General features: G+C 60.1%; 1 protein-coding gene across 5 annotated transcripts; it reads left to right on the forward strand.

Annotated features, from left to right (window-relative positions):
- TP53I11 (tumor protein p53 inducible protein 11) lies at nucleotides 1-27,084 on the forward strand. Of its 5 annotated transcripts, none has more exons than XM_053899812.1 (10): nucleotides 11,624-11,803; nucleotides 12,314-12,527; nucleotides 19,230-19,330; nucleotides 21,720-21,793; nucleotides 22,537-22,684; nucleotides 23,296-23,354; nucleotides 23,591-23,639; nucleotides 24,059-24,155; nucleotides 25,133-25,234; nucleotides 25,939-27,084. In XM_053899812.1, exons 5-10 carry the CDS (start codon nucleotides 22,556-22,558, stop codon nucleotides 26,070-26,072), a joined length of 570 nt encoding a protein of 189 aa, XP_053755787.1. In that variant the 5' UTR covers nucleotides 11,624-11,803; nucleotides 12,314-12,527; nucleotides 19,230-19,330; nucleotides 21,720-21,793; nucleotides 22,537-22,555; the 3' UTR covers nucleotides 26,073-27,084. The 5 variants fall into 5 exon arrangements, with proteins under 5 accessions (XP_019325736.1, XP_053755787.1, XP_053755788.1 ...); XM_053899813.1 differs by having other exon boundaries at nucleotides 19,272-19,330; XM_019470190.2 differs by lacking the exon at nucleotides 19,230-19,330 and having other exon boundaries at nucleotides 12,314-12,442.
- Nucleotides 27,085-27,830: the final 746 nt, after the last annotated feature.

The raw sequence follows: 27,830 nt of genomic DNA on the forward strand, positions 1-27,830 counted from the left end.
CGGGACCCATATCGTCGGCTCCCGGTGAGTGCCCACTGTCTCACGGTGTAGTCTCCACGCTGTAAGAGCACAGGGCTCTCTTGAGGGGCTGGGTGGGGGGTGGTTAGATTGTGGCCCAGGAGGTCTGGGGAAGGGCCCCGGAATCTGCAGTCTCGGTCAACTTTCCAGGAAATGCCCAGGTCTCCCAGGGGCTGCCATTCTGTCCTATGCTTTGAGCCTGAATGGCAGTTAAAGGTCTGAGACTCAGGCAAGACAGGACTAATTATCCCCATTCTACCGGTGACAACACTGAGGACCCAAAAGCGTGCAATTTCGCCAGGTAGATTTCACAGACAGCCGGGCCTGGTGCTGAGTACGCATGACTCCTTAGTTCGTGGCTTCCAGAAAACAGTCCCCTGCCATCTCCCCGGGGGAGGGCAGGAATGGCCCTGAGATCATCTCCGCCTCCCCCGCCCCCCAGTTATAACACTTAAAGGCCCCCAGTCCTGGAGAGATGATGATGTCTCCCCTTCTCCCCAGTGCAACCCTAAATAAAATCAGCACTAGACGCTAAAATAACCGTGAGGAAATCTGATAATGACAACAGCCCTTCGGTGCATTTAAAAAAAGACATTGAATTCTTGGAATTCATTTGATTTGTGGCCCTGCTTCTGTGGTGCCCAGAGCAATATCCCCATTTCCTGAGATAGCTCCGCGTCCCTGTGCCCCACCCAGTGTGGAGTCTGGGCCAGGAGCCCGTTGGCTGCTGAGAGTCCCCTCTCTTCCCTGGGCCTGGGCCCACCCTGGCTCCTTCTGTGCCTCCAGATTTCCTCCCTCAAAGCTGGAAGGCACCCGCCGGGGGGGCGGGACTGCATTTCCAGGAGGGGCCCTAGAGAGGCAGACTTGTGAACGGGGACTTGAACTGTGTACCTCTTCTCTCCTTGACCGCACGGCTTCCCTTCCTGGAAGTGGGGGGCTGCTTTGAAGAAAAGCCCAAGCCTCCCTCCTCACCCCTCTGGGGAAGGGGCCCCTGCCTAGCCCTCTTTAGAGAGGAGAGACAAACACAGGCCCCCCGGGGATGCAGCGCAGAAGCCATTCTCTGCTCTGGGGACACTGGTGTTAGACGGTGCTGAAAAACAGAGAAGCCGAGAAGCCGGGAGGGACTGCAGAGGCTACAAAAAGCCAGCCACGCTGGGTGCCTTGTAAGGCATTTAGCCTCCCTGGACCTCACTCAGGTAAAACAGGAACTAGATCCTAATCTCCCTTTATCCAGGATTATCCAACGAGGAAAAGAAACAGCATATACACGCGTAAGGCATTTAGCACAGAGCCTGACTCTCAGGCAGAATTCAACACCCCGTCCATATTGTCGCTACGAGCTAGTTTGACATCATAAGAAAGAGCACTGGGACAGGAATCGAGCCACTCAGATTCCAATTCGGGCTGTGCGACTGATGTGTGTGGGTGGCTTTGAACAAATCCGGTAGCCCTCTGGGAGCCTCAGTTTCCCTACGTGTAAAATGAGAGGCTGGGACCAGATGATGCCTCTGACTTTCCATCACTCCATCACTTTCCATAGCTCCTATTCGCGTCCTTCCTGACTCAGTGAAATGTCAGCGTTTCTAGGAAGACTTTCCTGAGACCACCCCCACCCCCACTAAGCTGTGAACCTACCGGTCACCCCTCCAGGCCCACCTCTGGGACTGCATTCCTCCCACTGGCCCCACACAGGAAGAACATGTCCCGGGAGGGGCCCCACACAGGTTGTATCACCCCCACCTCTGGTTTGCAGCCCCAGGGAGAACCGTGAGACTAAGGTGACACTTGGTCAGTTCTCTTGGGCTGATGGTACTCCCTCCACTTTACAGATGGAGACACTGAGGTCCTGGCTATTAAACAACCCACACAACACAGCTCGGGGAGCCTGGGAGTCCCAGAGCCTCAGCCTGATTTTCTGCAGTGATGAGGGCTCCGACAATCATTACAACAGTGATTGCTCCTTAAATTGGTTATTGTTCACTGTTGATGGTGCCAAGTGGCCTTTTTTTTTTTTTTTTTTTTCCTCTTCGCGGTTGGCATTCACCAGCTTGGGGGAGGGGACTGAGCTTGAGGCAAAGTAGAAGGAAAAGACAGCAAAGGAGAGGGAGCAGGAAGGCTGGACAGAGGAGAGGCCAGGGTGGCTGTGGACCTCTGATGGGGCAGGGAAAGCAGGGTGGGGGCAGGAGGCAGGAGGGTGGTGGTGGTGGGGGGAGTAGTTCAGAGGTTAGAGGCACGGGGGGGGGGGGGGGGTTCTAATTCAGGGTCAGGGCAGCCACGCCCAATGGGGCAGGGAAAGCAGGGTGGGGGCAGGGGGCAGGAGGCAGGAGCGTGGGGGGGGGGGGAGTAGTTCAGAGGTTAGAGGCATGGGGGGAGGGGTTCTAATTCAGGGCCAGGGCAGCCACGCCCACCTCTGCTCTCAGTCTCTCCCTGACTCCCCCACACTTCTAGACTCCCACCACGGGCCAGCACTGTGCTAGGCACAAAGATACAGCCAACAGACACAGTCTTGTCTGGAAGTAACTCTCAGCCAGCCCTGGGCACTTGGAACCTAGCTGCCAAATCCAAATCCACTATGAAGTCCTGAGGGCACTGCTGGGGTCAGCTGGCTGGGAAGGGACGGGGGGGGGGGTTCTGTGTGGCCCAGCCTTGAGTTAGAGATGGGGGGAGGCACGTAGGGCGGTTGGGAAAGGTTTCGAGAGGAAATGAACTGAGGTGGGAAAAGCGTAAGCGAGAGCCAGCACATGAGGACTGGAGCATGATAGGGGAAGAAAGTCCTGGAGGAGGCAACAGCACACAGGACAAGCCCAGGTAGGGGGGACAGAGTGATGCACAAGAAGGCAACTGGGAGTAGCATCTGGCTCGGTCTGTCTTCTCCACCAGATGGCAAGTTTCTCTGAGGCAAAAATGGAGTTCCGCTTCTCACTCGTTTTATGTATATATGTGTGTCTGCATGCATTCATTCCTTCATTGTTTTTGGCTGCAACAATTTAAAGTTTATTACAAATCTTGCAAAATAAAGTGGCAGATCTAGGATGGCCTTTACCCTTGGCCGCCATGTACTGTTGCACAGGCTGTGTACTGCAAGGCTCCCTCTGAAATAGGAGTGGCCCTGCTCTACATGTCATTAGATAGCAGTAATGATTCTGCCCCTGCCTCAGCTTCTGTAATACGCCTAGAGTAAGGTGCTGGGAATACAGTGGTGAGTGAGATAGATAAAGTCTCTGCCCTCAAGGGGCGGGGGGGTAGAAATGTTCAGGGGATACAAGGACTAGGAAGGTGGACTCGGTGTGGCCAGAGCGCCAGGAGAAAAGGGAGAGCCAGCACAAGCAGGGCCACACCATCGACAGCGACGAGTCTGGATTTTATCCTAAGCGAGATCTTAAGCCACGTTTCCCAATCATCGGTCAACTTTTTCAAAGCTCTCCTGGAAAGACTGACTTGCAGGGGGCACAGCTGAGAGCTGGGGGGACCAGTAAGGAGGAAAGACGGCTGTCCCCGGGGGGAGGTGACAATGGCTTGGGTTAGGTTGGCTGGGTGGCATGTTAGGGCAGGTGGCAGCAGCTGAGGGGAAGAGGTCCAGGAGGGGCAAAATGGAGTGCGTGCTCTTCCCGCCCTCAAGATCCAGAATGATGACAGCAAATGTTATTATTGTCGGTGCGAAGCATTTCCGCAGCACCGTTTCTCACCGTGTGAAGCAGACAGGGCGCTGGTAATCTGCCCAGCGTCAGCGGTGTAAACTGAGGCTCAGAGAGGCGAGGAGTCCCGCTGAGTTCCCATGGCCTGGAGGAAGCCCACGGGAACTCTGTCCCTGCCTCAGCCTCCCCACTGGCACCTACTCTGGCCGGGTTGGAGGCCCTTCCCCACGGCGGGCGGCGGGAGCAGCCCGGCACAGTGGGCTTCTGTTTACTGCCTGGGGCTGAAAACACATGTCAGCAATTGGCAAAACACGGGGAAGCCGCAGCCTAACATGCTTAGATTGGCAAACGCACACTGTACCCTTTTCTTATATGAGGACGTAAAACAATAATTTATTTACACTCAGAAGCCAGCACATTGTCTTCTGCCAAGGCTTCCTGCAAGCCCCTCCTCCGGCCCCACCCCCTCCCCCAGCGAGGGGCTCCCAGAATGCCCTGGGGTCTGAGGATGGTTGGGGTGGGGGGGAGCACTGAGGGGCCAAAGGAGAGCTGCCCTGGGACCTTGCAAATGAAGGTGCAGAGATATCATTGAGCGCCTACTGTATGCTGGTCCTTAATTATTTCTCATCGAATCGTCAGACTAATCCCGTGAATTGGAGACGAGAAACCTAGGAGATGGACCAGGGTTTGAATCCAGGCTCTGCCCCTTATCAGCTAGCCGTTTGGTGAGAGCTCATCTCTAAAGCGGAGACGGTAACAGCCCGTACGTCCTCATGGCTGCTGTGTACTGTGCACGAAGTCTCTTGCGTATAGTAAGTGCTCAATAAATGCTAGCGAACCTGGCGAGCCTGGGGTTGCTGTTACCCCTGTGACTAACGGGCAAACAGAGGCCCAGGGAGGCTCTGCAAGTTAACTAAGACCACACAGCTAGGAGTTCGCAGAGCCACTGGCAGGTGTGTGGGGTTCTGTGGTCTGGGTCCGAAGACTGTCACCAAGCAGTAAATGTACCTGAGGGCTGTACTCGTCATGTCAAATTTACCCAGTGCTGGGAGAGGCCCAGTGTGTCCCAGGCCTGGTGGCATGAGTTCTAGGATGAGCAGACACAGAGCCGCCGTCCCAAAGGACATGGCCTAATGGGGGCAGACAGGTAACAAGAGCCCCCATAACGCAATGTGTTAGGAGCTGTCACCAGGTGCTCCGAGGGCTGGAAGAGACAGCCTTGAAGGGTCACTGATGTAGGGGGCGGGGCGGAGTGGGGGCGCAGGGAGAGACTTCCCAGAGTTGGCACACTGCACGGTGGGTGGGAGGAGGGCATTTCTGGCAGACGGCCCAGCCTGGGCAAAGTCCACGAGGGCTGAGCACCCAAGCGTGTGGGGTGTGGCACGGGCTGGTTCTCAGGGTCTGGGCATGGTGGGGAATGTGGAGGCCAGGCCCGGCATGCTGACCCCCACCAACCCAAACAGCCGTGGCATGTCCTTGGCACCGTGTGCTTGGCGGACTCCAGCTCCAGTGCTGCCTGAGCCAAACCCCTTCTCCCAGCCCTGAGGCCAAGGACGCACACAGTCCTTTCCACCCCCTCAATAGCATCCTGGCACTGGGACCCCAGATGGAAAAGGCGAGGCACCAACCGACCCACGGAGGTTACAAAGACCTGCTGCGGGGTGCGAGGGCCGAAACGTGGGCTTTGGGGCCGACACCCTCGTGGGCTGGAATTCTTGGCGCCTGAAGCCAACCCTTTCGGAGCCTCAAAGCTCCGTCTGTAAAATGGGTCACCTCGCAGAGGTGAGCTGGATGCGCAAACCGCGGGACGAGAGGGAGGCGGTGGTGACTGGGGGAGGGGAAGCCCTGGCTCAACCTCCGGGGGGGGGGTCCCCGAGGACAGGGGATCCGCCTGAGAGCCCCTCCACCGGAGCGGAGGGCTGCGGCCAGCCACGCAGGGGTTAACGCGCCGCGGGCGCGGGAGAAGGGGCGCGCTGGGTGCGGACTCCGCGGCAGGTGCTTCCTCCGCCCGCCCGGAACCCCCAGCCCGCCTTAGCTCGCGGCCCGGCGCCGGCCCTGCGCCGCTCCCCGGAGCGGTTACGTAAGGATGCCGCGCGGCCGCCAGGCTGCTGCGATCCGCCTCGGCAGCGGCCCCGCGAGTATTAATAAACCGATCACTCAAAATGGCAGGCCGGGCTTTATTCGCGTAGCTCGGGGCTGGGGCCCTTCCCGGGGAACAATACACACGGCCCGCCCCTTTGGCCCAACCCCCACCCCACCCGGCCCCGCCCCGCCCCGCCCCCGCAGCCCCTTCGCTCAGAGCCCCTCCGTCGCCCCCCCAGGGTGGGCGCTCTGGCCCCGAGGACTCCGGCAAAATTATTCCCGAACCGACCGCCGTGGGCTCCGGGCCCATCTCGTCCGCTTCCCGGATGCGAACTCTGGCAAAGGGAGACTCGTTAGTTCGCTGTACCTGGACAAGCCGAAGACTACCGAAGCGTCGGTTTCTGAGAATACACTTTGCAAACTCTAGAGCCTTGGTTCTCAGACTTTAGCTCCGGTCGGTCGGTCTGAATCCACCTGCGGGAATGCAGATTGCCGTCCCGGGGACTCCCTCCCTCCGGAGTTTGCTGTCCGACGTGGGACCGAGAAGTTGCATTTCTAACACGTTCCTTGTAACCCTGCTTTGAGAACCATTTCTCCGAAGGGATTTTTATGAATTAGAACCCGTTGGCCTTTGATGCCCTGGTCCCAAACTTGAAGGACTGCATTGGGGATGGGGTGGGGCACTGCTTTGCAGGAGTCCGGGGGCCATCCTTGCCCGCCCCTGTCAGCAGCAGGGTCAGAGCCATTTGGGGCGCCGGGCGGGACTACCTGGGGTTCCAATCCTGACCTCAGCGCTTTCTAGGGTGTGGCCTCGGGCATATTGTGTAGCTCAGTGGGCCTCAGTTTCCTCATCTAAAATGGGGCTGATAATGGTGCCAACCTCCTGAGATTTATTAAGTACATATAATGTGCCCAGACCAGTGCCTGGCACACAGTCAGTGCTCAAAAGGCTATCTATTGAGATGAAGATAAAGCCTTCTGGGGGTATGCAACCCAGGTGGCCCAGCATCCCCTTGGGCTGCAGGCGGGGGAGGCGCTGGCCCCAGCCCTAGCTAGACACCCAAGGCCCTGACCTTCCAGCCCGGAGTGGCTGCTGTCGATTCTCACTGCGACAGTCCTGGGGTCTCCAATCTGCTGCCCCCTACCCACACAGCAGTTCTTTTTTCCGGCAGGGCTCAGCACTTTGAGAGTCTGACCCGGCCTGAAGCTCTCCTTTGGCTTGCAAAAGTATCCGCTGTGCCCACAAGGGATAGTCCCTCCTGAGTATTTGGGTGTCCTGGGCCTAGGAGACAAGGCCCCCGGACATCCCCCTCACTCCCCCCAGCTGGTGGAGGATGACTTTCCTGCAGACAGCCACGTGTACCGCACCCCCCTCCGGCCCGCTGCCATTTCCACGTGTTCATTCAGTGCTCAAGTCCATGAGCATTTATTGAGCACTTACTGTGAACCAGGCCCTGAGCTCAGGACTTAACACGTAGACGCTCACCTAATCCTCCAAGTACCCTGAAGGTCGTCGTGATTTTCCTCTTTCCGTCTGACAGATGAAGACACGGAGGCTCAGAGAAGCCGAGAAACTTGCATAAGACCCCAGAGCTAGTTAGCAGAGGACCAGGGCCTTGTGCCTACATGTAGGGTGGTGTAACTCCCAAGTCCTGCTCAGACCTGGCCTCTGGAGCCTCGGCCCCCTGGAAGCAGGAGAGGGCTGGCTGTGGTCCTCGGGGCCCCCAAGCGGTCCCACCCTTACTTTAGGCCCCATCGCTGAACCCCATCGCTTCCACCCCCATCCTGAGGGGTTGTCTCTCCCACAGGTGAGGAGCTGCCACAGCCAACGATGATTCATAGGAGGGAAGGCGGCCTCCAGGGAATGGGGTGGAGGGAAGGAGGCCTGGCAAGTCTCCCCCGGCTGGGGGCAGGGGGCAGGCAGTGTGGGGGAGGCGGGCCTGATCCCGCAGCTGCTCCTCACGGTCCCCAAAGGGGTGCTCAGCCGGCGACCAGCAGCGGAGAGGAAGCCCCCGGAGGTCTTCTTGCCAGACAGGCTCTGTAACCAGGAAGGAAAATCTGGAGGAAGTGAGGGGAACCAGGAAGGGAAACCGGTAGGCGTTACGAAAGCCTAACTCCTCTGCCTCGCTCCCTGGGACAATGGCCCTCCCATCTTGGACCAAAATGGCGCTCCTCATGGCAGCTTTAGCTAACCGTGGCTCGACAGTTTTCCTATCTCAGAGCTCCCTTTTACAGTTTACAAAACACCAGCACCTGCAGAGGCCCTCTCCCTCTCTTCTGCTGGACTGCTACCAATAATATCAACAATAATGCCTAGTCCTTGCCAAGGGGCTTAACTCCCAGAAACCCCTAGGAAGTAGGCTCTACCCTGCTCCCTATTTTACACACCAGGGAACTGAGGCTCACAGAAATGAAAGCGCTGGCCCGTGATCCATAACTAGGATTCGAACCCAGGTCTGTCAGCTCTAAAACCCCCGTCCTCAACCACAAGGGCCTCTGACGACAGTCTCTTCCTCTCTGTACCCCACCCGCTATCCCCAGGGAGGGGGATCTCTGTGAACCCAGTCGCCAGGCCTCAGCCCCAAAGACTAGGCCCAGTGGGCATTCCCCTAGCCCCTCTCCTCCTCTTCCTCCCCGGATGCCCGCACTAGTCCCTCTGCCGAGTCTTTGAAATCCAGTTGCCTGCACGTCCCTCCCGAGGGATTCACAATCCACAAGTGATTTCTGGCCGCAGGTACAGGCATTTCCTGTGCCCACGCCACCCTCCAGGCACACACTCACCCATGTGCCACCCATCTGCACGGGTCAGAGTGCGTGCACCTACACGGACACAGGCACCATGAAGGTGCTGTCACCCCTGCTGAGGGTGACCGGGGCAGGCAACCTGAGACCCAGCTGCGCCCAGGCTCCAGTGGGAGCCTGGAGGGGAGGGACCCTCCCCCAGCTGGCTCTCCCCGCCCCCGTCCCCCCCCCACTTCCCGGGGGGAGGGGAGGGGGGGTTCCACCTTCACGCACACCCTCCCCCACCCTCCTGGGGCTCTGAGGGACAGTTTCACAATGAGGATCACAGTAAGCATGAGAGTAATAGGAATCAGCATTTCCAGCCTGCAAATCTTTCTCCTCTAATGCCACACTTGATGAGCTCCTAGAGGCGGGTATTTTTATGTTCCCGCTTCTCAGGTGCCGCAGAGGGTCAGACAGCTGGTTAGGAGTAGAGCCAGGGCCCTAACCCCCTTTTCTCATCCTCTCTGGCACTGCTCCTTCTCCTGCACTGTGAATAAAGAGGACACCTCCTTGTCAGCAGGCCAAAGCACCTGTTCTTGCCTAGATTTGGGGAGCACTTTACGAACGTCAGTTTCTGTCGCACAACAGCCCCGCGAAGTGAATTGTTTTTTACGCCCAGTGTAAAGATGAGGTGACAGAGAAGTTAAGAGCAGAATGCCAGTCGAAGGGGACATTCCTGAACTAGATGCACGTCACTTTAGAAAACTCTGTAGGAAGGAAGACAGCAAGAGTTTCTAATGGGCGCTCTAAGGACTGCAGATGCCTGGGGTCATGGATACCTTCTTCTGTCTCCTCCTGCCCATCAAGCCCTTTGCCGGTCACTGTGAACTGTCTCCGTTGCTGCTGTGTGTGCGTCTGACTCCCGAGAGCTATGAGCTCCCCAAGGACAGTGACCGGGTCCTGGTTACCCCCAGAGCCCCAGCACCCGGCACCTTGCCCGGCACACAGGAAGAGCCCAGTCAACACTGCCTCCTTCGTGAGGATGGGGGGACAGCCTGTGCTCCCAGGCTCCCCACTGATGGGCTTGGGAATCGGAAGACAGAATCAAGACACCCAGGGCTCAAAGGTTATCCACATCCTGTGCCACCAAAGGTGCGAATCCCTTCCCTAGCACCCCTCATTAATCCTTCCCTGGCTGCTGCTTGTATGCTTCCAGTGACGGGGTGCTCACTACCACTCAGGCAGCACCTTCCATGTTGGAGATCTTGGGTGATTGTTACAAAATCTCTCCTATTGATGTAAGGCCCTTGGATATAACAGTGATCACACCAAGGGCAGCACTGGTAGTGGGGGGGGGGACAATCAGAGGTGACACTGCACATTAGCAAGGCGGGTACCCTCCCTGTAGCGACCCAGAGCCTTGCATGCTGGGAAGACAGAAGAGGCAACAAATGAATTCATCATCCCAGCTTCAGCCAGCTCTGTTAAGGCAGCGAGTTGAGACTGAGTTGTTGGAAAGACGCCTGTTGAGCCTCAAGTCGGGTGGACCTTGGGTCTGTACTTCACCCAACACACTTAGGAACAATCTCGATCTGTAGTTCTTTCCATTCATTCACTCACTTACCTATTCATTATTGGCCATCACCGGCTGGGTGCAGGGATGGTGGCACCGTGGGCCACAAAGGTGGCTTCGGATCAGAGTCGTTCCCTTGGTAATCAGGACAGCTCACTCACTGGGAGCTCTCTATAAACCAGGCCCCGTTCCATTTACTTCCGTGCAAAGGGCACAGCCTCTCCCGCCCATTCCCAGCTCTGGGGAGACAGGTGAGAGTCTGCTTGGCAAACAGTTAGTGCTCGATAAGTGTGTGCTGTTGCTGTTCCACAACAACCCGGGCAGTTCCTGGTATTGGTCACCCCCATTTCGGAGGCGGAGGAAATAAGCCATGTAGAGGTTGAATAACTTGCCAGATGGCTGAGCCAGGGTCTGAACCCGGGCAGGGTACTCCCAGAGCCTGCCTGATTAACCCTTCAGGACCTGGTGCAGAAAGAGCTCAGACCTGGGGTCAAAATGCCCACCTAGCTAGAGACCTGGGGCAACCACTCACCTCTGCCTGCTCTATTTACTTATCTCATGAAATGGAATGTGTCATCAACCTTGCCTTTCTGTCCCCACCCCCACTCCCATCAGATTAAAATGAAGAGATCCAGGCATTTTTCTTAGAAGAAGGCTGCAGGGTGGTGAGATTTGGGGTGGGAGGCACATTACTGGTCACGGGGGGTTGAAATGAGCCAGAAATTGGGGTGGGGGGGAGCGTTGTTTGTAGGAGCCTGGTTCTTTTAAGCTGACAGGCTCCCACAGACCCCAAACCACCCCCATCACCCTCCCTTACCCCCCACAGGATGCTCAGAGATACAAGGTCTGACAGCTGTGCCCCCCAGGACGGGTCCAGGAGCCCCAGATAAGATCTTAGTCCTGTGACAGTGCGGCTTACAGCGACATGGCTGAGGCCGGGCTTTAGGCTGGAGAATGAAAAAGGTAGAGGTTTATGTGGAGGGGTGGGTGTCATTTGGAGAGGGGGGTTGTCTAGGCTGGAAGCCCAAATCCGAAGTCAATGACCATCATCTGTAAAATGGGATTAATCATGCGGCTGGTATAGGCTGTTGTGAGAATCAACTGAGTTAACGCTTGTAACTCCTTGAGCACACGGTGCCTGGCACGGAGCGGGCGCTCAGCAGATGGTGACCATTGTTGTCACTGTGTTCCCTACACACTTGGGTATCTACCAGCCAAAGCAGTCCCTTCCATTTTAGACACTGGCCTAGGCCCCAGGGGATACCCCAAGGATATTTAAGACAGCGTGGTCTGCCAACCCGTGGGGGTGTTGATAGTCTCACGAAAGGGGCGCCGGCTTCAGAAACTTGCCAGAAAAGTCTTCCTGGGCGCCGCGGGCCCTCCTCTTTGATTCTCCGGCGCCTTCTCCCGGGGCGTGAGCGCGCCCCCCGCAGGCAGTCCCTAGGAAAGCCTCGGCTGGGGAGCCCCGGAGCCCAGTCGCCCCAACCCCTCTCCCCCTCCCGCCCGGCGGCCACCCTCGGGGGCGAGGCAGCCGGCGCGTGGGAGGGGACGGCGCGCCATTGGCTTGCGCGCGGGACCGAGAGGAGGGACCAGCGCGGGCCGCCAGACTCGGGCAAACCCCGGCCGCGCAGGACGCCGCGCGCAGTCCCGCCCGGCCCTGCCCTGCCCTGCCCTGCCCCGCGCGGGCGGCGCGATGTGAGGCTCCCGAGGGCCCAAGCGTCCCCTGGCTCGCCAGCCCCGCGCAGCGCCGGCGCCAGCATGCGCTAGGAACGTAAGTTCTGTCCCCCGCCGCCGCCTCCGAGGCTCGCACGTTCCCCTCCCGCCGCCGGCCGGTACCTGCGCAGCGCAGCCCAGCCCAGCCCAGCCCAGCGGGGCTTCTGCGGCCGCAGGGTCATGGGGGCCCCGGGCGCGCGACCTGGACGCCCCAGGACCTCTCGGCCCCGGCAGATTCTGCCGCGACTCCAGGGGTCCCCTCCCGGCCCCCCGAGGCGCAGTCCTCCAGCCCCTTCGGTTCCTTCCCTCTGCCTCGGTTTCCCTGTCTCCCCTGGCTTTCTCCCTCCGCTGTCTCTGCTCCGTTGGACTGTGTATTTCGCCCTTACCTCCCCCCTGTGCTTCGGAGCAAGAGAGAAAGAGCGAAAAGCAGTTTCTGTCTCCCTGAGGTCTGACTGTTGTCCCCGCGCTCGGTTCTCTGTCCCCTCCCCCCCATCGCCATTGTTCCCCGGTCCGAGGAGTGCGCGGCACAAACTTGCGAGTGCCCCTCCTTCTGTCTTCGCCCCCGCAGGGCCGCTGATCGCGGTGGCGGAGTTCCCGCTGGCGGGTCCTACTGGTTCGGCCGGCCGTGGGGGCGCCCAACAGCCCGGAGCTCCCCGCCTGGGGTCCCCAGCTCTCAGGCCCGGGTCTCCGAAAGTGGGTGAGTGTCTGGAGCCGGAGATAAAGGACACATTGGAGGAGGAAGGAGCCAGACCGGGAGAGACCCCCGACTCCCGGCCGGGGAGGTAGGTAGGGGGAGGGGGGGAGGGGGAGGAGGCCGAAACCGAAGCCGCGCCTAAGCCCCAGTGGTTGGGTGGGAGGGTCAGGAAAGCACAGGTGGAGACGTCGCCCCCCCCCCAGTCTCCCCTAAGTCGCGCGCTCAGCAGGAAGGGGGCAGTGTGGGGCCATCGGCCTGGCTCTGCGTGGGCTGGGGCTCCTGCCGCCGACAAAATACTCGCACCCATCCAGGGGGTCTGTCGAGGAACCGCCAGAATCCCGCGCGCATCCCCGGCGCGCCCCGCAGTATCCGGCGCTTGCTTTGCGTCCCCTCGCTCCGCCCTCCCCGCCCCCACCCAGTCCCGGGCTCCCGCCGCCCCCTCGCGGCCCCGGGGGAGCCAGTTTCTCCGCCGCCGGAGCTAGGTGGGCGGGGGCAGGAGCAGGGCGGAGGCCGGGAACCCCGCGGCTCCTCCAGAGCCCAGCGCCGATGGCCAAGGCCGAGTCGGCGGTCCCATCACCGCCCCGCGCTTCCTGGTTGATTTCCTTCAGACAAACTTTTCCTGGTGGGACAGTCCTGCGGGGAGAACGCATCAGGGCCGCAGGGATGCCCACCCCAACTGTGCGGCCTCTTGGACCTACACGTCTGGTGGCCTGTGTGGAGAAGGCCACGGCCCTCTGCAGACCCTCTCTTCCTGCCGCCCAAAGAGTGCAGGGACGGAGAGTGGGTTGGGGTGGGGGGCATTGGTGGAGTGCCAGGAGGGGACACTGTGCCTTCCTTAGCGGAAGCCTCACCCTCAGCCCAGGAGGACGAAAGGTGTTTCTCGTTGGGTTGTTAGGAAATAAGGCACTGTGTGTTCTCCAGGTCTCTGTTATCCCATCTATAAAATGGGCCGTCCGGTCCCTGAGGTCCCCTCTGGCTCCAGTACCCCGGGGATCAGCAGCCCTGGCGTCTTTTTTTCCCCGCCCACATGCTGTAGGTTTTATCAATCCTTCCAGATTTGGAGTGGAGGGCTGAGACCCAAAGTCCCTCACCATTGTCTAGCTGTCAACACTTTTGCCGGATCCCTGCCCCCAGGCCCCGCAGTAACTTCTCCAACTCTATACTCAGCCACGGACAACCCTCCAGCCCCTCTGGAGAAAGGCCCGCCCCCTCGCCGGTGTGCCGGGTAGGAGAGCCATGAAATTAGCAGTGACCCCTAGACATACACAGTTCTAGACTCTTCTGTGCTTTCACTTACTGAGCAAATTGTGGGCCCGACGCCAACGGTGATTTAGTGAACGAAGTGCCAGACACAGTTCCAGGCACTGAGAGATAGCTGAGAACAAAATGAAGATTCTTTCCCTCACGGAGCTGACACTTAAAGGGTAGAGGAACAAATAATAAAATAAATTAGATGGCGTATTGGGAGGTGAAGGGGGAAAAGTTGAGTGTCAGGGGGTGTCGAGGCGAGGGGTGGGGGTGCTATTTTACATAAAGGTGGTCCAGGAGGCCTCCCTGAGGAGGTGACTTGTGGGTCAAGGCTTTGAAAGAGTGAACTGTGGGAATAGCTTGGGTAAATAAAGATCCTGCAGAGATCAGCCTGTGCAAAGGCCCTGAGGCAGGAATGTGTCTGCCATATTTGAGAAACAGTAAGGAGCCAGCGTGACTGGGGTGGAGAGAGGAGGGTGGGGAAGAGATAGGAGGCAAGGCTGGCTGAAAAGGAATGACGCCTGTCCATTTCGCAGAGGAGGGAAGTGATGCTCAGATGGGTCTGAAGTTACCCCAGGACATGTAGCAGTGGCAGCAGGGCGGGGTGCCCGATGTTCTGACTCCCGGCCTATAATATTTTCACTTCATCCTGCAGCTCAGCTACTCATTGGCCACACTGGTTTGCGTCCCGGCCAGGGTCAGGCCTGGCCAAGAGCTGGAAACATGGAGGGGAGCCACCCAGGCTTAGTAGCTCAAGGGGCCCCATATCCCTGCAATCCATTGCCAAACCCTCCCTAGGTTCTCCCTGCCTGTCTGTCGTGAGTGCCTCCAGGCCGCATCTGCCTCTGGACCCAGAGGGAGTCCCTGTTCCCTTCCCATTTCCTTCTTTGGCCGTCCCTTGTAAACACCCCATTCTGTATCCACATGTAGCCCCTTGAAGGGGACTGTTCTGAAGCTGGTATGGTGAAGGGAGAAACTGAGGCAAAGAAGCTGAGTCTCCTAGTCTCAAAATAACAGCAGCAACATTACTAAGCTTTCACTATGGAACAGGTACTGTTCTGGGTGTTTTTGTGCACCTCCCCGTCAGTGGATGGTAGGTGGCCTTATTACACCCATTTAACAGATGAGGAAACAGAGGCCTAGAGAGGTGGTGTCACTGGCCCAACGCCATGCAGGTACACAAGCCTTTTGAGTCTTAACCCACTCCTTTGACCACTAAGGCAGAGCCCCCAAGCCTGGGGGAGATGGGCAGTCCTGGCTGGCCCATCCGCATCCCGGGAAAAGTACAGGGACCCTTCTGCCTGCCTCCCCCAAGCCACCCAGAGGGCAAATCACCTCTTGCTTCTGGAAAAGTTGGCATCCCTGCAGGGAAGTTCCTTTTGCCCCTGTTGTCCTCCCCTCGTAGAGGTTTGGAGAGGGGTGGGAGGGGCGGTGGGGTATTGACGTATGTCCACTGCCCCCTCTCAAGAGCTCTGGCCCCATGGCAGCCGGAAGCCAGGCCGTCCCCAGGATCATGGTCCCATGGGATCCAGAAGCACCAGCTGCCTTTGAGGGCCCTGACGCGGTCGCCAGGCTGTGGGGGAGGCAGGCCCATTCCCGGCTTGAGAGGACAGAAATTCCCCATATGCTCTGCCCTTTGTGAGTGACGGTAGGGACAGGGAAGACCCTCTCAGCGACTTCTGAGCGACGATGGGTGGCCGGATGGATGGCCGTCAAGGGCTGAATCCCGCTTGCACACAGCAGCCCTCTCAGGCCCTGGGGTGAGGCCCAGGGATGCCCCCTCCCTGTCCTCTGCTCTCCCACCCTTTCCGACACTGCAGGGAATGTTTATTACTTTTTTCGTCCCTGACGATTTGCAGATGTTTGTTTATGATGAAAGTTGGGGCTTTCCTCTGCAATTCTGGAAATCAGGCACCTTCAAAACAAAGAGAACTCGTGGATAAAATATGCGTGTCCCCAAGAGGCCCCCAGGCAGCGGGAGCTCGGGCCTCGTGTGCCGCTACAGTGTGAATTTAGAAGCCCAATCATGACTATCACAGCCGGGAGGGCCCCAGAGACCACGCTCCCATTTTTTTTTTTTTTTTTTTTTTTTTTTGAATGAATTAACTGAATCTCACAGTTGGGCCTGGTTTTCCCACGGTGGCACAGTCTTTGGTGACCTCAGCTGTCCTGTCTCCCCGCCAGTGACTCAGGGCTCCGTTGGCAGCTCCCACGTTCCTGGAGGTTCTTGGAAACGGGACGTGGAATCCCTTTCTTGACTCAGGATCTAGGCCTGTCACCGCAGCGGGATTTGCATCATGCTCCCCCCCCCACCCCGTTCTACCTGTCACCCTGCTCCCTTGCATCCGCGCTGAGCCCAGGGGTGACGTGGGACACGCGCGAGAGAGATGATACGGCCCTGCCCTCGACTGGCTCACCAGCCACTTGACAGGGGAGGCTGACTGCCTCAGGCCGGCTCGGCCTTTAGAATAACTACACCCTCAAGGGACGCGCTGCCCAGAAGTCGGTTTGGCTTTGTGCCTTAGCCCGAAGGCCGAAGGCCCCGAGACCCACGAGGACCGCACCTGCACCTTAGCAGTCACTGTGATGATGTCCGTAGGACAATGGGCATTAGCCAAGCCCCCTTTGTGTCCTGCGGCTTCTTAGTTTTGCTGTAACTTTGCCGACAAGCTGGTAAGTCGGGCCCCATGACCCCCATTTCTAGTGCAGGAGAGGTTAATCTGCCCAAAGGCATAGGGCTAGTAAGGAACGTGGGTCCCTTCATCCCCAAGCCTCTCCCGTACCGCCCTTGAGATGTGAGATTCACTCCGCCTGAAGACCCAGGCTGGGGGCTCTGGGTTGGGGGTCTTTCGACCCCATCTTGGCCAAGGGGCTGGTGGACTGCCCCAGGAAGGGACGACGGGGTGGATGAATGGGCTCCTTGCTGGGGCTCCCTCCTCACCTCCGCTTCTCTCCGAGCAGGGCCTGGAGGCTCCGCCTCTCACTGCCCCCTCCCCTGGCACTGCCCTGTCCCAGACTCTGTTTCCAGCTATTTTGCACCCGTGTGATAACAGAACAATGGGCCTCCCCGCGGCCCTGCCCTGGTCCCACCAGAGCCACAGCGCCTTCACCCAGGGGAGGCTGGACCCCAGGAAGGAAGGAAGGAGTTCGGATGCTGGCAACCTGCCAGAGACTTTCAAAGGGAGATGTGAGGAGGAAGATGGCTTACAGCGTAGTTCTTCCTGGAGGTCAGGTTCCCCGGACCTCACCACTGGCCCTGCCCACACACCCCAGCTCCTCGCGGGATGTCTATTTGAAGTACGGTTACCTCGGTTCAAGTTTCAACTCTGCCACTTACCCCGAGAAGCTTGAATAAGTCACTTGGTTTCCTCGTCTGGAGAATGGGGGTGACGATACAGCCGTCCTCCTAGGGTTGTCATGGGGATTGCAGAGAATTCCTGGTCTGGAAGTCCTCGTCCCCTGCCTCCAGCCCTGGGGTGGATGCTCTCCGGGGCAGTTCCTACCAGATGGGGGAGGGACAGGTGTACTGTCTCTTTAGCAGAGGGTCTTGTTCGAAAAGGAAGTGGTTCTTGGCTCTGAGACTCAGCAGCAACTGCCCCGAATCAGCTGGTGGGTGTTCCGGACCCCAGGCGCCCTTCCTCTCCTCTCCCCTCCCCCTGCCGGTCAGGTTTCTAAGCCAGCCCTCATGGGCACAGTCTCCACGCCAGGGACAGCTCTGCAGTCCGGCCGTTTCTAAGGAAACCAAGCAGGCTTCTTGGGGAGGCCGTAGGGGGGTTGGGAGAGGTCCTTTAGGACCAGCACGGGAGTGACGCCCCAGGCCCGTCTGACCTGCCGCCAGGGCAGGGCCTTCCTTGGCAGCCGCCCCATAAGCAATGCCATTAATTGCTGTCCTGTATGGAGCTCACGGCAGGTGCCAGGCCCCTTGACTGCCTGTGCTCAGCGTCTCCTCACAACCCTGTGAGCTCAGAAGTAGCAGTGTGGTTTCACCAAGGATGAGATGAAAGCTCAGAGGGGTTAGGAAAGTTTCCTGAGGTCACAGACAAGTAAGAGAAAGAGTTGAGGTTTGAGCCGAAGTTGGTCTAATCGTGCAGTATGTTCCCCACCCCCCCTCCCATTCTCCCCTGGCACTTTGTACCCCTGACAAACCTCTCCCTTCCCGGCCTCCGTGTAGTCATGACCTCTCTGTCTTACTGCCACTGGGAGCTCTTAGGGATGTTCTTCCTGGCCTCAAGACGTCCCTGCACTTGATGCGTGGGGGTGTGTGTATTCTGCAGGGAGTCAGAGCTTGGCCAGCAGTGGGGGGGCTCTCAAACCCTTCCCCAGCTCACTACTCGATCGCAAATATTTGCTGAGCCCCTCCCATGCCAGGAAGTGTGTCCCAAGCCCCGTGAGCCAGACCTACAGAAAGCCCAGCCCACGGCGCTGGCCGTCTAGCGGTGGCTGCAGCTTTCGTGGAGGCAGCCGTCGTGAGGTCTCCCCGCCTGCTCTCCCCGCCTGTCCTGACCCCCACCGCTTCCCGGGCACCCCATGGGCCAGGCCCTTCGCCGAGACATTGGCACCCACTCTCCTGTGTCCTCGGCACCCTGGGCCCGCTTGTCCGAGACCACCAGCCAGGAGGAGGTGTCAAATTCAAACCCAGCCCTGCCTGACCGTGAAACCCCTTTCCTGTGCTCCTCTGCCACCAGCTCCTGGGTGGCCCGAGGCAGACCCTGCCGTCTCTGGGCCTCAGCTTTCTGCCCTGTCCAGTGTGTGTTTGGAACAGAGCCTCCCCTTGGGCCCTGCCACGTCTAACATAGCGTGATCTTGGGTGTTCTGGGTGCGGTTCCGGAGGCCTGCTTCCCGCAGCCCAACTGTCCTGTGCCGATGAAGGGCCTGCCCGCGTGCCGAGGCCCAGCGGGAAGATGCTTGGACGAGATAACAACCCTGCCTTCAGATCACCGGGTCTCCGGGAGCCCAGGCGCCCATGACGTGACTAGGCCTATGGGCTGGAAGTGGCCAGGGGCCGCCCACACTGAGACCCACGGAAGTCGGGAGGGGCTGTGTCCCAGAAAGCTGCCTGGAGGGAGGGGTCGTGCGGCTTTAAAGAACCAGGAGTGTTGGGGTGGGGGGACCGAGAGCAGGGAGGACCCTCCCGGGGGCAGTGGTTCAGAAATGGGAACGACTGTTCAGAAGGACAGCGACTTGCTGGCTTTATTGGGAACTGAGGTCAGAGAGGCCAGCCAGGGGCAGAACGTAGAGGGTCCTGAACTCAGGCTCTAGGGGACTGCAGGCTGCAATGTCCCTGCACCTGTTCCTTGCTTGGCTGGTTGTCCTCCACGCTGCCCCTTCCCTCAGCCTCCCTCGGGCAGCTGGCCTCACCTGGGGGAAGCCCTGGGGGCCCTTCGAAGGCAGCTGGCCCTGGGAAGGAAGCAACCGCCCTATGGGGCAGGCTTTTTCCATTGTGCACGGCTGAATGGCTGAAGGCAGAGAGGGAAGTGCGAGTGTGGGCGGGCAGGGCACTTTGCCCCAGGCCCCCCCTGAGTTCCCTCGCCCTATCGTCCAGCGCTTGCACGGAGCCAGTGTTCTCATGGCCCCCATTTCCCAGGGGCAGAAACTGAGGCTGGGAGAGCTGCAGTGAGCCAGCTGCCCCAAGCCCTACAGCAGGTAAGAGGGCAGAATCGGGATTCGGACGCACATCTGGTTCAGACGCGATGCAGGGGGTACGGCAAAGGAAGGTGCCTTCTGTCCTCACTTAGGTTAAAATGAGACCAGGCTGGGGGCGCCCGGGTGGCTCGGTCGGTTAAGCCTCCGACTCTTGATTTTGGCTCAGGTCATCGTCTCACGGTTCGTGGGATCGAGCCCCATGTCGGGCACCGTGCTGACCGCACGGAGCGTGCTTGGGATTTTCTCTCTCTCCCTCTTGCTCTGCCTCTCTCTCTTTTTCTTCCTCTGTCTCAAAATAAATAAAATCAACATTAAAAAAAAAGTGAGGCCAGGCTGAAAAACACCTGGAGTGGGAAGGGAAGCAAGTTCAAGGGCAGATCTGAGGGGGCCGTGTACGTGGCTTGCCTTGGGGGGCAGGGCGTGTGGAGGGGCTGGCGGGTGTATGGGAGTGACACAGCCCCCCACCTGCCCTCCCCAGGCAGGGCCCTGTGCTGTGGGTGAAGAAGGAACATAACTTAGTGCTCAGAGGAGTTAGCTGTGCCGACGCAGGTGCAGGGGATTCTTCTCTCTGGAGATTTCCCTGTCCCTGGGAGGCCCTCGGGCCCTTTGTTGGTGATGAGCTCTTTGCTGGGGGCTGGGCTGGGGGGAGGCCACAGCGGGTCCCACCAGCCCGGGTACCTGATGGCGGTGCCTGTGGATAAAGCCTGTCCCCCCCAAGAGCGGTGCTGATGTCAAATGGAGCCCGGGACACCGTAGTCCCCTTTCTGTACCCAGTCCCTGCGGGCTGGCCCCGCCACGCTCCACGGCCCCTGCCTCACAGGTTCAGGCCTGCCGCGCGGAGGGGAGCGTCGTGCACGCGTTGGTGGCGAGGGGTCACCGGGCGGAGGAAGGCAGCTGTGGCTCTGAGCTGGGGTCACTGATGCAGCCCAGACCTGGTGGGCTTAGCCCGAGGGCCGGCCTTATGCCGCGGGACTGAGGTCCATTCATAATTGTCAGACTCTGCGAACGGCCCGGCAGTCCTTCAGCGAGTGGCTGGCTTGCCAAGCCGGCACGTCTATCCCGTGGAATATTACTCTGCCATAAAGAGAAGACCGTTGACTGGCCCAGCAGCTGGGATGGACCTCAAAGGCATCTCATTCATTATGCTGAATGAAGGGGGCCGGTCTCAAATGGTTCTAGTCGCTACGATTCTACGTATTATAACACACTGGGAAAAAGAAGAACAGAGCCGGGGTGATGGCCAACAACAGATCCGTGGTGGCCAGGGGCTAGGGGTGAGGGGAGAGCATGGCGCGGGCAGGGGTCCTGACTTACCCGTGGTAGGTGTGTGAATCTATACACGTCCTAAAAATCTATGGAACTGCAAACAAAAAATGTCAGTTCTGCAGTATGTAAAGTGAAGAAAGAAAGGAAGAGAAAGAAGGGGTGAGGGCGGGGCCCCCTGGGGCTTCCTGGGCCGAGGACGGGTGAGGGGGGGGGGCGAGCCCCGGCTGCCACCAGCAGCAGCTGGCCGGCTCTTGCAGGCTGTCTCGAGCGGGTCCACCTGGCAGCGGGAGGGACACCGGGCTGATTGTAGCCTCTGGGGTCACGAGAAGTGGTGGCCAGCGTTGAGGTGTGGGGACAGCACCCGGCCCCTGAGGAGCAGTGTGGCTAAACCCTGCTTTCTCGGGCGGGGCTGGCCACCTCCCCGCCGGAGGGCCTTCCTGGCCACCAGTGGCCACCTCTGCGCCCCTCCCCTGCCCCAGGGTGAGTGTGGAGGGAGGGGACGGCATAGCTGTAAGTAAGGCCAGGGGGTTGGGCGGGCCCTTGGCCTTGAATGTCACTCACCCACCGGAGGCCATCGGTACCAACTTGTGTGGTTAGCTCCAAACTTGAGACACTCTGCCATTTCCCTCCTTTACCCGAGTCGAAAGCCACGATATCCACACGCCCCACACTTGGATTCTGTTCTGATGTTGCTTTGTCCGGGTGCTTTATTTTAGGACGCTGAGGACGGCTCTGCCCCTGGCCGCCCCGACCAGGGCCGGGAGGGGGGAGACTTGGCTGGTCCCACACACACACCCCTCCGCTGGCAGCCAGACTGGGACCCAGGTCCGAGGCCTGGTCAGGGAGGTCCAGCAAGCCCAGCAGAGGGGCAGGCGACATCTGTGAGAGTAGTTTTGCGGCCTTGCCAGAGGGTAGTTGTGGGCTGGAATAAGGTGCTTGGAATGTGCCACGCGGTGGGCTGGGGAGAGTGCTGGAGTCACTCAGCCTGTCTCTGTTGAACTTGGCTGAGCTTGAGCTCCTCATCTGTAGCAGCCCCCATTGCACACTGGCGGTTCCCAGCCCAGTGCCAGCCTTCGGAGGCCTTTGCCTCACCGGGGTCTACACTTCTATCTCCTTCGCATAGGTGTGTTGCTGATCGAACGGGAGGACCGGCGGCCAAGTCATTTCTGTGTCTCCCGGACCAGCGCCTGGTAGACGGTAGGCACTCAAGACCTGGTGGTGGGGGGGGGGGGCGTGGAGGATGGCGAGCAGACACGGGGAGGGGAAGAGGCTGGCAGTGGGTGCCCCTGGCAGGGAGGGGCACGGGCTTCCGCCAGCAATCCCGGCCGTCCTTCCCCTGGCTCCGCTGGGTCCCGGGGTCACCCCGCTCCCCTTCTTTCAGCCCTGGCGGCTTGAAGGAGGTCGTGTGGGAGACAGGGAGGGAGTCTGGCTAGGCGGAGGGGTTGTCTGGGCCACAGTTCCGTGGGGGACCTGGACCCCAGGACTCGGGCAGATCACCCCTCGTCTGGCAAGACTGACCCAGACTCCCGATGGTCCCCACCTCCCGGATGTGGTCTCATCTGGGCCCGAACGCCTTTCCTGGGCGCACTTGCTCTGAAAGGCTCCGTCCGGCCTGGTGACCTGGGGTGTACCGTGTGCCTTTAGGCCCGATAGGCTCACACAGCGGAAAGGGCTTTAGGAACATCCTCCCCCACCCATTTTATAGACGAGGAAGCCGAGGCCAGGAAAGGGAGACACTTGCCCCTTTCCTCACGCAGCCGGCTAGTTAGGGAGCCGACTACCAAGCCTGGGCCCTCAGATTTCTTGTTGGTGCTCCCCCTGCTGCCGCACGCTGACGGGGAGGCCTCGCCAGGCCCCGAGGTCCGAACTGGGTGCCCCTGACGTCTGGGGGCCGGGCAGGACCTGTGGCTGAGGCTGGTGTCTCCCCGCGGCCTCTGTAGACAGCGGCTCCGGGACGAGATGGCGGCCAAGCAGCCCCCGCCTCTCATGAAGAAGCACAGCCAGACGGACCTCGTGAGCCGCCTGAAGACCCGCAAGATCCTCGGCGTGGGCGGGGAGGACGACGACGGGGAGGTGCACCGCTCCAAGGTGGGCCGGGGGGGCGGGGCCTTCAGCTGGCCACACCCGGGGGCCCACCTCCACACCCCTTTGGGGAGGCGGGTCCGGCCTGCCATCTGGGAGAAGAGTAGCCGTGGCTGCAGGAGCCCCAGGACTTAGCTCATTTTCTCTAGGAACTTAACGGAGATGTCCGGGGAATCGTAACAAAAACGAAGACAGATCGCTAGAATGAATTTCGCGCTTATTATGTGCCAGCTACTGCAACGATCGCTTTATAAGCATTATTTAATCTCACTAAAGTGCTGGGGGATGGTTATTAATCCATTTGGTAGAGGAGGAAACTGAGGCCCAGAGAGGGCCAGGACTTGCCCAAGGCCGTTACCAGTAAGTGGCAGAGCCAGGCTTCAAGCCCTTGTCTAGCGGACCTCTGAGCTTTTGTTCTTGCCCACCGTATTTTCAGCTTCCTGTGTAAGCCCCGGTGTCAAAGAGAGGCAGAGGGGGGGTGGCTTCAGTGTGACCTTCCCAGCCTGGGTGACCTTCTGGCTGAGCAGAAGTACCCCGGTGGGTGCCCGGACACGCCAGGGGGCTCCGGGAGGGGAGTGAGTGGGCTGGGCATGGCCCTGACCCCTGTTTGTCCACAGATCAGCCAGGTCTTGGGCAATGAAATCAAGTTTGCTGTTCGGGAGCCTCTGGGGCTGAGGTGAGCACTTGAGCGTGAGTTTGGGTCGGGGGCAGGGTTATGGGGAAGGGCCGTGCCAGACCCTGCCACATCAGCTCTGCCCCGGTGCCCTCGTGCCTGTGGTTCCATCCCGTCTCGTTCCCTCCCCCTAACGCCAGCCATCCCTGGACATCTTGGCTGGAGAGGGGAGGGTCCCCTGGGGCCTGGGCGCAGCAGCAAGGGGCCTGGCTGTGACCCGTCTCTCCACGTGTCCCCAGGGTCTGGCAGTTTGCTTCTGCTGTGCTCTTCTCCGGCATCGCCATCATGGTGAGCCCCCCGCCCCCCGCACCCCCGGTCCCGGGTCCGGCTCCCTGTGTCCTGCCTCTGAACCTCTGCTGGGGGTTCCTCCTCTACCCTGGGGGCCCCGCTGCCTCTACCCACATGGTCATCATGCTGAAGGCCCTCTAGCTCCCTCCACAGTCCCAGCTCCCGACACTCATTCCCACCTGTACCTGCCTGCTCTGGCACATCCTAGATCCCGTGGTCCACATTCCTGACTCGTTGCCCCTAGAAACCCAGAGCCTTCTGTCCTGGCATGGAAGGCTTGGGGCCAATCAAGGTTCTGACAGTGGACTGCCCCAGGGATCTCAGCCCTGCTTCTGGGGGGAAGGAGGGACATGTCCAGAGGACGTTTCAACAGCGACCCCCACCAACTTTGCCCATGAACTTCCCACCAATGTCCACAGGCCCTCGCCTTCCCTGACCAGCTCTATGATGCGGTCTTTGATGGAGCCCAGGTGACCAGCAAGACCCCCATCCGCCTCTATGGCGGTGCCCTCCTCAGTGAGTATTGCTAGGGAAGACTCCGAGGGACGTGATGGGCAGCCGGGGACCCACGGGGACTGAGAGGAGCACGGGGAAGCCTTTCTTTGTGCGTGGGCTCCCCCTCTAAGCACCTGCTGTCCCTCCCTTCAGCTGAGTCTGTCTCTGCTGGGTGTGTGCTGCCATCTCGTGGCCACTGCTGGAATGCACCCAGTGGACTCGGGCAAACACCGAATACTTAACTGTGTGTAGCTCCCCACCTGGTCATCCAGGTACAGAGGTGAATGAGGCTCGGGCCCTGCCCTCCAGGACCTCACGGCCTAGCGCGGGAGACCAAATCGACACGGGTCTGCAAAACCCCTCCCACCCTCGGGCCTCTCCTTAGAACCATTCTGTTTCCGAATTTGTCCCACCCCGTGCCTGGCCGGAAGCTGAGTTAACAGCCTTTAGAGCCTAGCACAGGTAGCGTCCCTCCTCTTCTCTAAAACATCCCGCAGTCCCTTTTACCTGCAGAATAGAGGCCCAGCCCCTCCACCTGGCATTCGGGGTGGTCTGTGGGGTGGATCCAGCCTACCTTCCCAGACCCGCCTCCCTCATATCCCACCGTGGGCCCTGGGCTCCGGCCGCATCTCGCGATGCCCAGTCCCCCATTTCAGAAAGCCTCCGTGCCTTTGCACATGCAGTTTCCCCCAACCTTGTGCTGACTGCACTTGTACTCAGCCTTCAAGGGTCTGCACCAGTGCCAGGGGGCAGGGGCAGGGGCTGGAGGAGATCGGGGTGGCTTCAAGGACATCACCCATGCAGTGGGAGAGCTATAGGGTTACGGGGTTCGGTGGGATGGCGGATGGCTTTGATCTGGGGGGTGTGAGTGGGGGTGGGGAATGTGGAAGTCTGGGTTCCTGGCAAATCTGTCCAGTGCAGGAGGAACGGGCCCCTGCCCCAAGGGGTTAGGGCTCAAGACGCCCTCCCCAGCCTGCTCTTTGTCCCCCCTGCCCCAGGCATCTCCCTGATCATGTGGAATGCTCTCTACACGGCTGAGAAAGTGATCATCCGATGGACTCTGCTCACCGAAGCCTGTTACTTTGGGGTCCAGTTCTTGGGTGAGTCTTGAGGTGGGCAGTGAGACAGGGAGGCTGACGGGGTGGGAGGTGTGGGCAGGCTGGCGTGGCCCCTGGCTTTCCAGCTCTTGCTGCCTGGTTTCCAGGAAGTGATGAAATCCATCCGAGGGGGAGGGGCTCACGTGGCCGTGTCTACCTGTGTGTCTGTGCCCCTGTGCTCACCTACCCACACACACCTGTACCTTCTTGAACACACACACATACACACACACACACACACACAGAGCCACAGCCTCCCCCGTGTACGTGCACCTGCCGCCTCCCATAACCCATCGCTCACGTGTGTACCCAGAGCAGGTGTGATGGCATGCTCGCCCTTGCCCCAGTACCTGCCATGTCGGGGACATCACAACAGACATGTCCGTGAGGGCCAGCAGCTGGCAGGACCCCCCCAGCTCAGCATGCCATCTTTTTCCTTCTTTAAGTTTATGTATTTATTCTGAGAGCGAGTGTGGGAGGGGGAGAGAGAGAGAGAGAGAGAATCCCAAGCAGGCTTTGCAGCGGCAGCACAGAGCCCAGTTCGGGGATCGAACTCACCAACAGTGAGATCACGACCTGAGCCGAAACCAAGGGTTGGCCACTTAACTGACTGAGCCGCCCGGGCGCCCGTCAGTATGTCGCCCCGTGTTGAGGGTGAGGCACACCCCTCCGCTGACGTCTGTCCCTTCCCGGTCTTTCTCCCACAGTGGTCAGTGCCACGCTCGCGGAGACCGGCCTCGCGTCCCTGGGGATTCTGCTGCTCTTGGCCAGCCGCCTCCTTTTTGTCGTCATCAGCGTTTACTACTATTACCAAGTGGGCCGAAAACCCAAGAAAGTCTAGCCACTCGCTGGGCCGGGGGCCCCTGTGTGGCGGGGAGGCCCCGGGGCCTCAGTTTCCCTCTGGCTGCTGGAAGGCAGGAAGGAGCCTGCCCTGTGCCGGGCCTGCCCCCAGGCAGGCGGGGCTGACCGCCTTCCTTTCCTCCCGAGCACCCCCAAATGCTGTGATCTCCTGGGCTTTCAGGTTTGGGGAGGGACGGGGCCTCTTGAACCTCTGGCCCTCGCCCCACACAGGAACGCCTCCTTTTCGTGGGTCTCTTGGCCTCCGGATCCCCTGGACAGACACTCGCTGGAGAGCTTGAGTCGTGGGGTTTTGGGCTGAGATGGGACTCTCGCCCCTTCTGCCGGGAGGCCCTTCTCTGGTTTGAGACAGGCTGAGCACTGTCCCCCAGTCCTCCCTACACCCCCGGCCACTCTAGTGCCCATGTGGCTGAACATGGCTTCCGTGTATGCCTGGAAAAATCCAAGAATTTGACCCCGTGCCCCTATTCCTCCCCACCCATGGGAGCTGCCCCCTGCCCCCTAACCCCACACGCCTGCCCTTCCCACAGCCCAGCTGCGGGCGGACCGGCAGGGGCGGTGGTCTCTGAGCCGGTGCCTCCCTTTCAGCCTCCCTCTGCAGTAGGCCACCTGTCGCCAGAGCCCGGTCCCCAGCTCCAAGCCCGGCCACCACAGGCTCTCCTAGGGCCTTACTCTAGGCTGCCGTGCCTCCACCCGGCTCCTGGACGCCCCTAGGAGTCCCCTTCCCCCAACTGGCCTGGGTCCAGAGGCTGCCAGCAGCCTCACCCCCAGGCCGGCCCCGACAGTGGACGCAGAGAGAAGTGGAACCCCAGTGATGGGGTTTGGAGGTGAAGAAGAGAGAAACGCAGTGGCGTTTCCTCGTCCCTTCAGTCTGCCCGGTTCAGTCCCTTCGCGCACCCTCGCCCTCTCCCCGGGGTGCTGCCCCCGAGACCTGGCGGGGTAGGACTGGGTGCCCTCCAAACTCAGCAGGGGAAATAAATAGAAATATTTCAGCAGGCCACTCCTCTAATGTCCCCACCCCAAGTGCCCTGGAGGAGGCTAACACGCGGTTCCCTCAGAGCTGAGGACACCCTCCCTGCCCCTGCTCGTGTGCCCCCCTTTAGCCCTCACTCCCAGTGCTCTCCTTCCCTCTAGACCGCAAATGTGCACAGAAGTGGTGGCCCTCACGGTCTGGGGACAGGGGTAGAGAAAGGCAGCCCAGGCCCCAGATGTGTTTCTCGTCTTGGGATAGTGTTGGGTAGGACGGGGTTGGGGTGGGGGGCAGGTGCAGCCCAGCTCTGGCTGCTTCCAGGTGAACCTCTGCCTGGGCCCCCTGCCCTGCCCACACCGGGCCCGGCTGTCCCCAAAGCCCAGCTGTAACTACTGTTCCACGCGGAGGGGAGGGGCCTGGCGGGTTGGACGCCCACCGCCACCTTGGGGAGTCAAGTGGATGGCCAGTGGGCAGTGCCCTCAGTGCCCTGGGGCCCCGTGGCGTACTGTATCTGACCCAGGCCTTTTAAGGCCGGGCTGATCCTCTGGAGGGTGATGGGTGGTTTGTCCTAGTCACCGGTGGGCGTGGTGGATCAGTGCTCCCCTCCCCACCCAGGGGGCACAGGGGAATAGAAAGCATGGGCTTTGCAGCCTGGGTGAGGCACCTGCCGGGCTGGCCAAGCTGCCTCAGCCTCAGCCGGGGTGGGGATGGGGCGAGCGGGGAGGGCGGCTGGCCTTGTCCCTTGGGTGGTAATGAGGGCCTGCTGGGATG

This window comes from Panthera pardus, unplaced genomic scaffold, assembly GCF_024362965.1.
Source record: "Panthera pardus isolate Hobbes unplaced genomic scaffold, ASM2436296v1 HiC_scaffold_12, whole genome shotgun sequence".
NCBI lineage: Eukaryota > Metazoa > Chordata > Mammalia > Carnivora > Felidae > Panthera > Panthera pardus.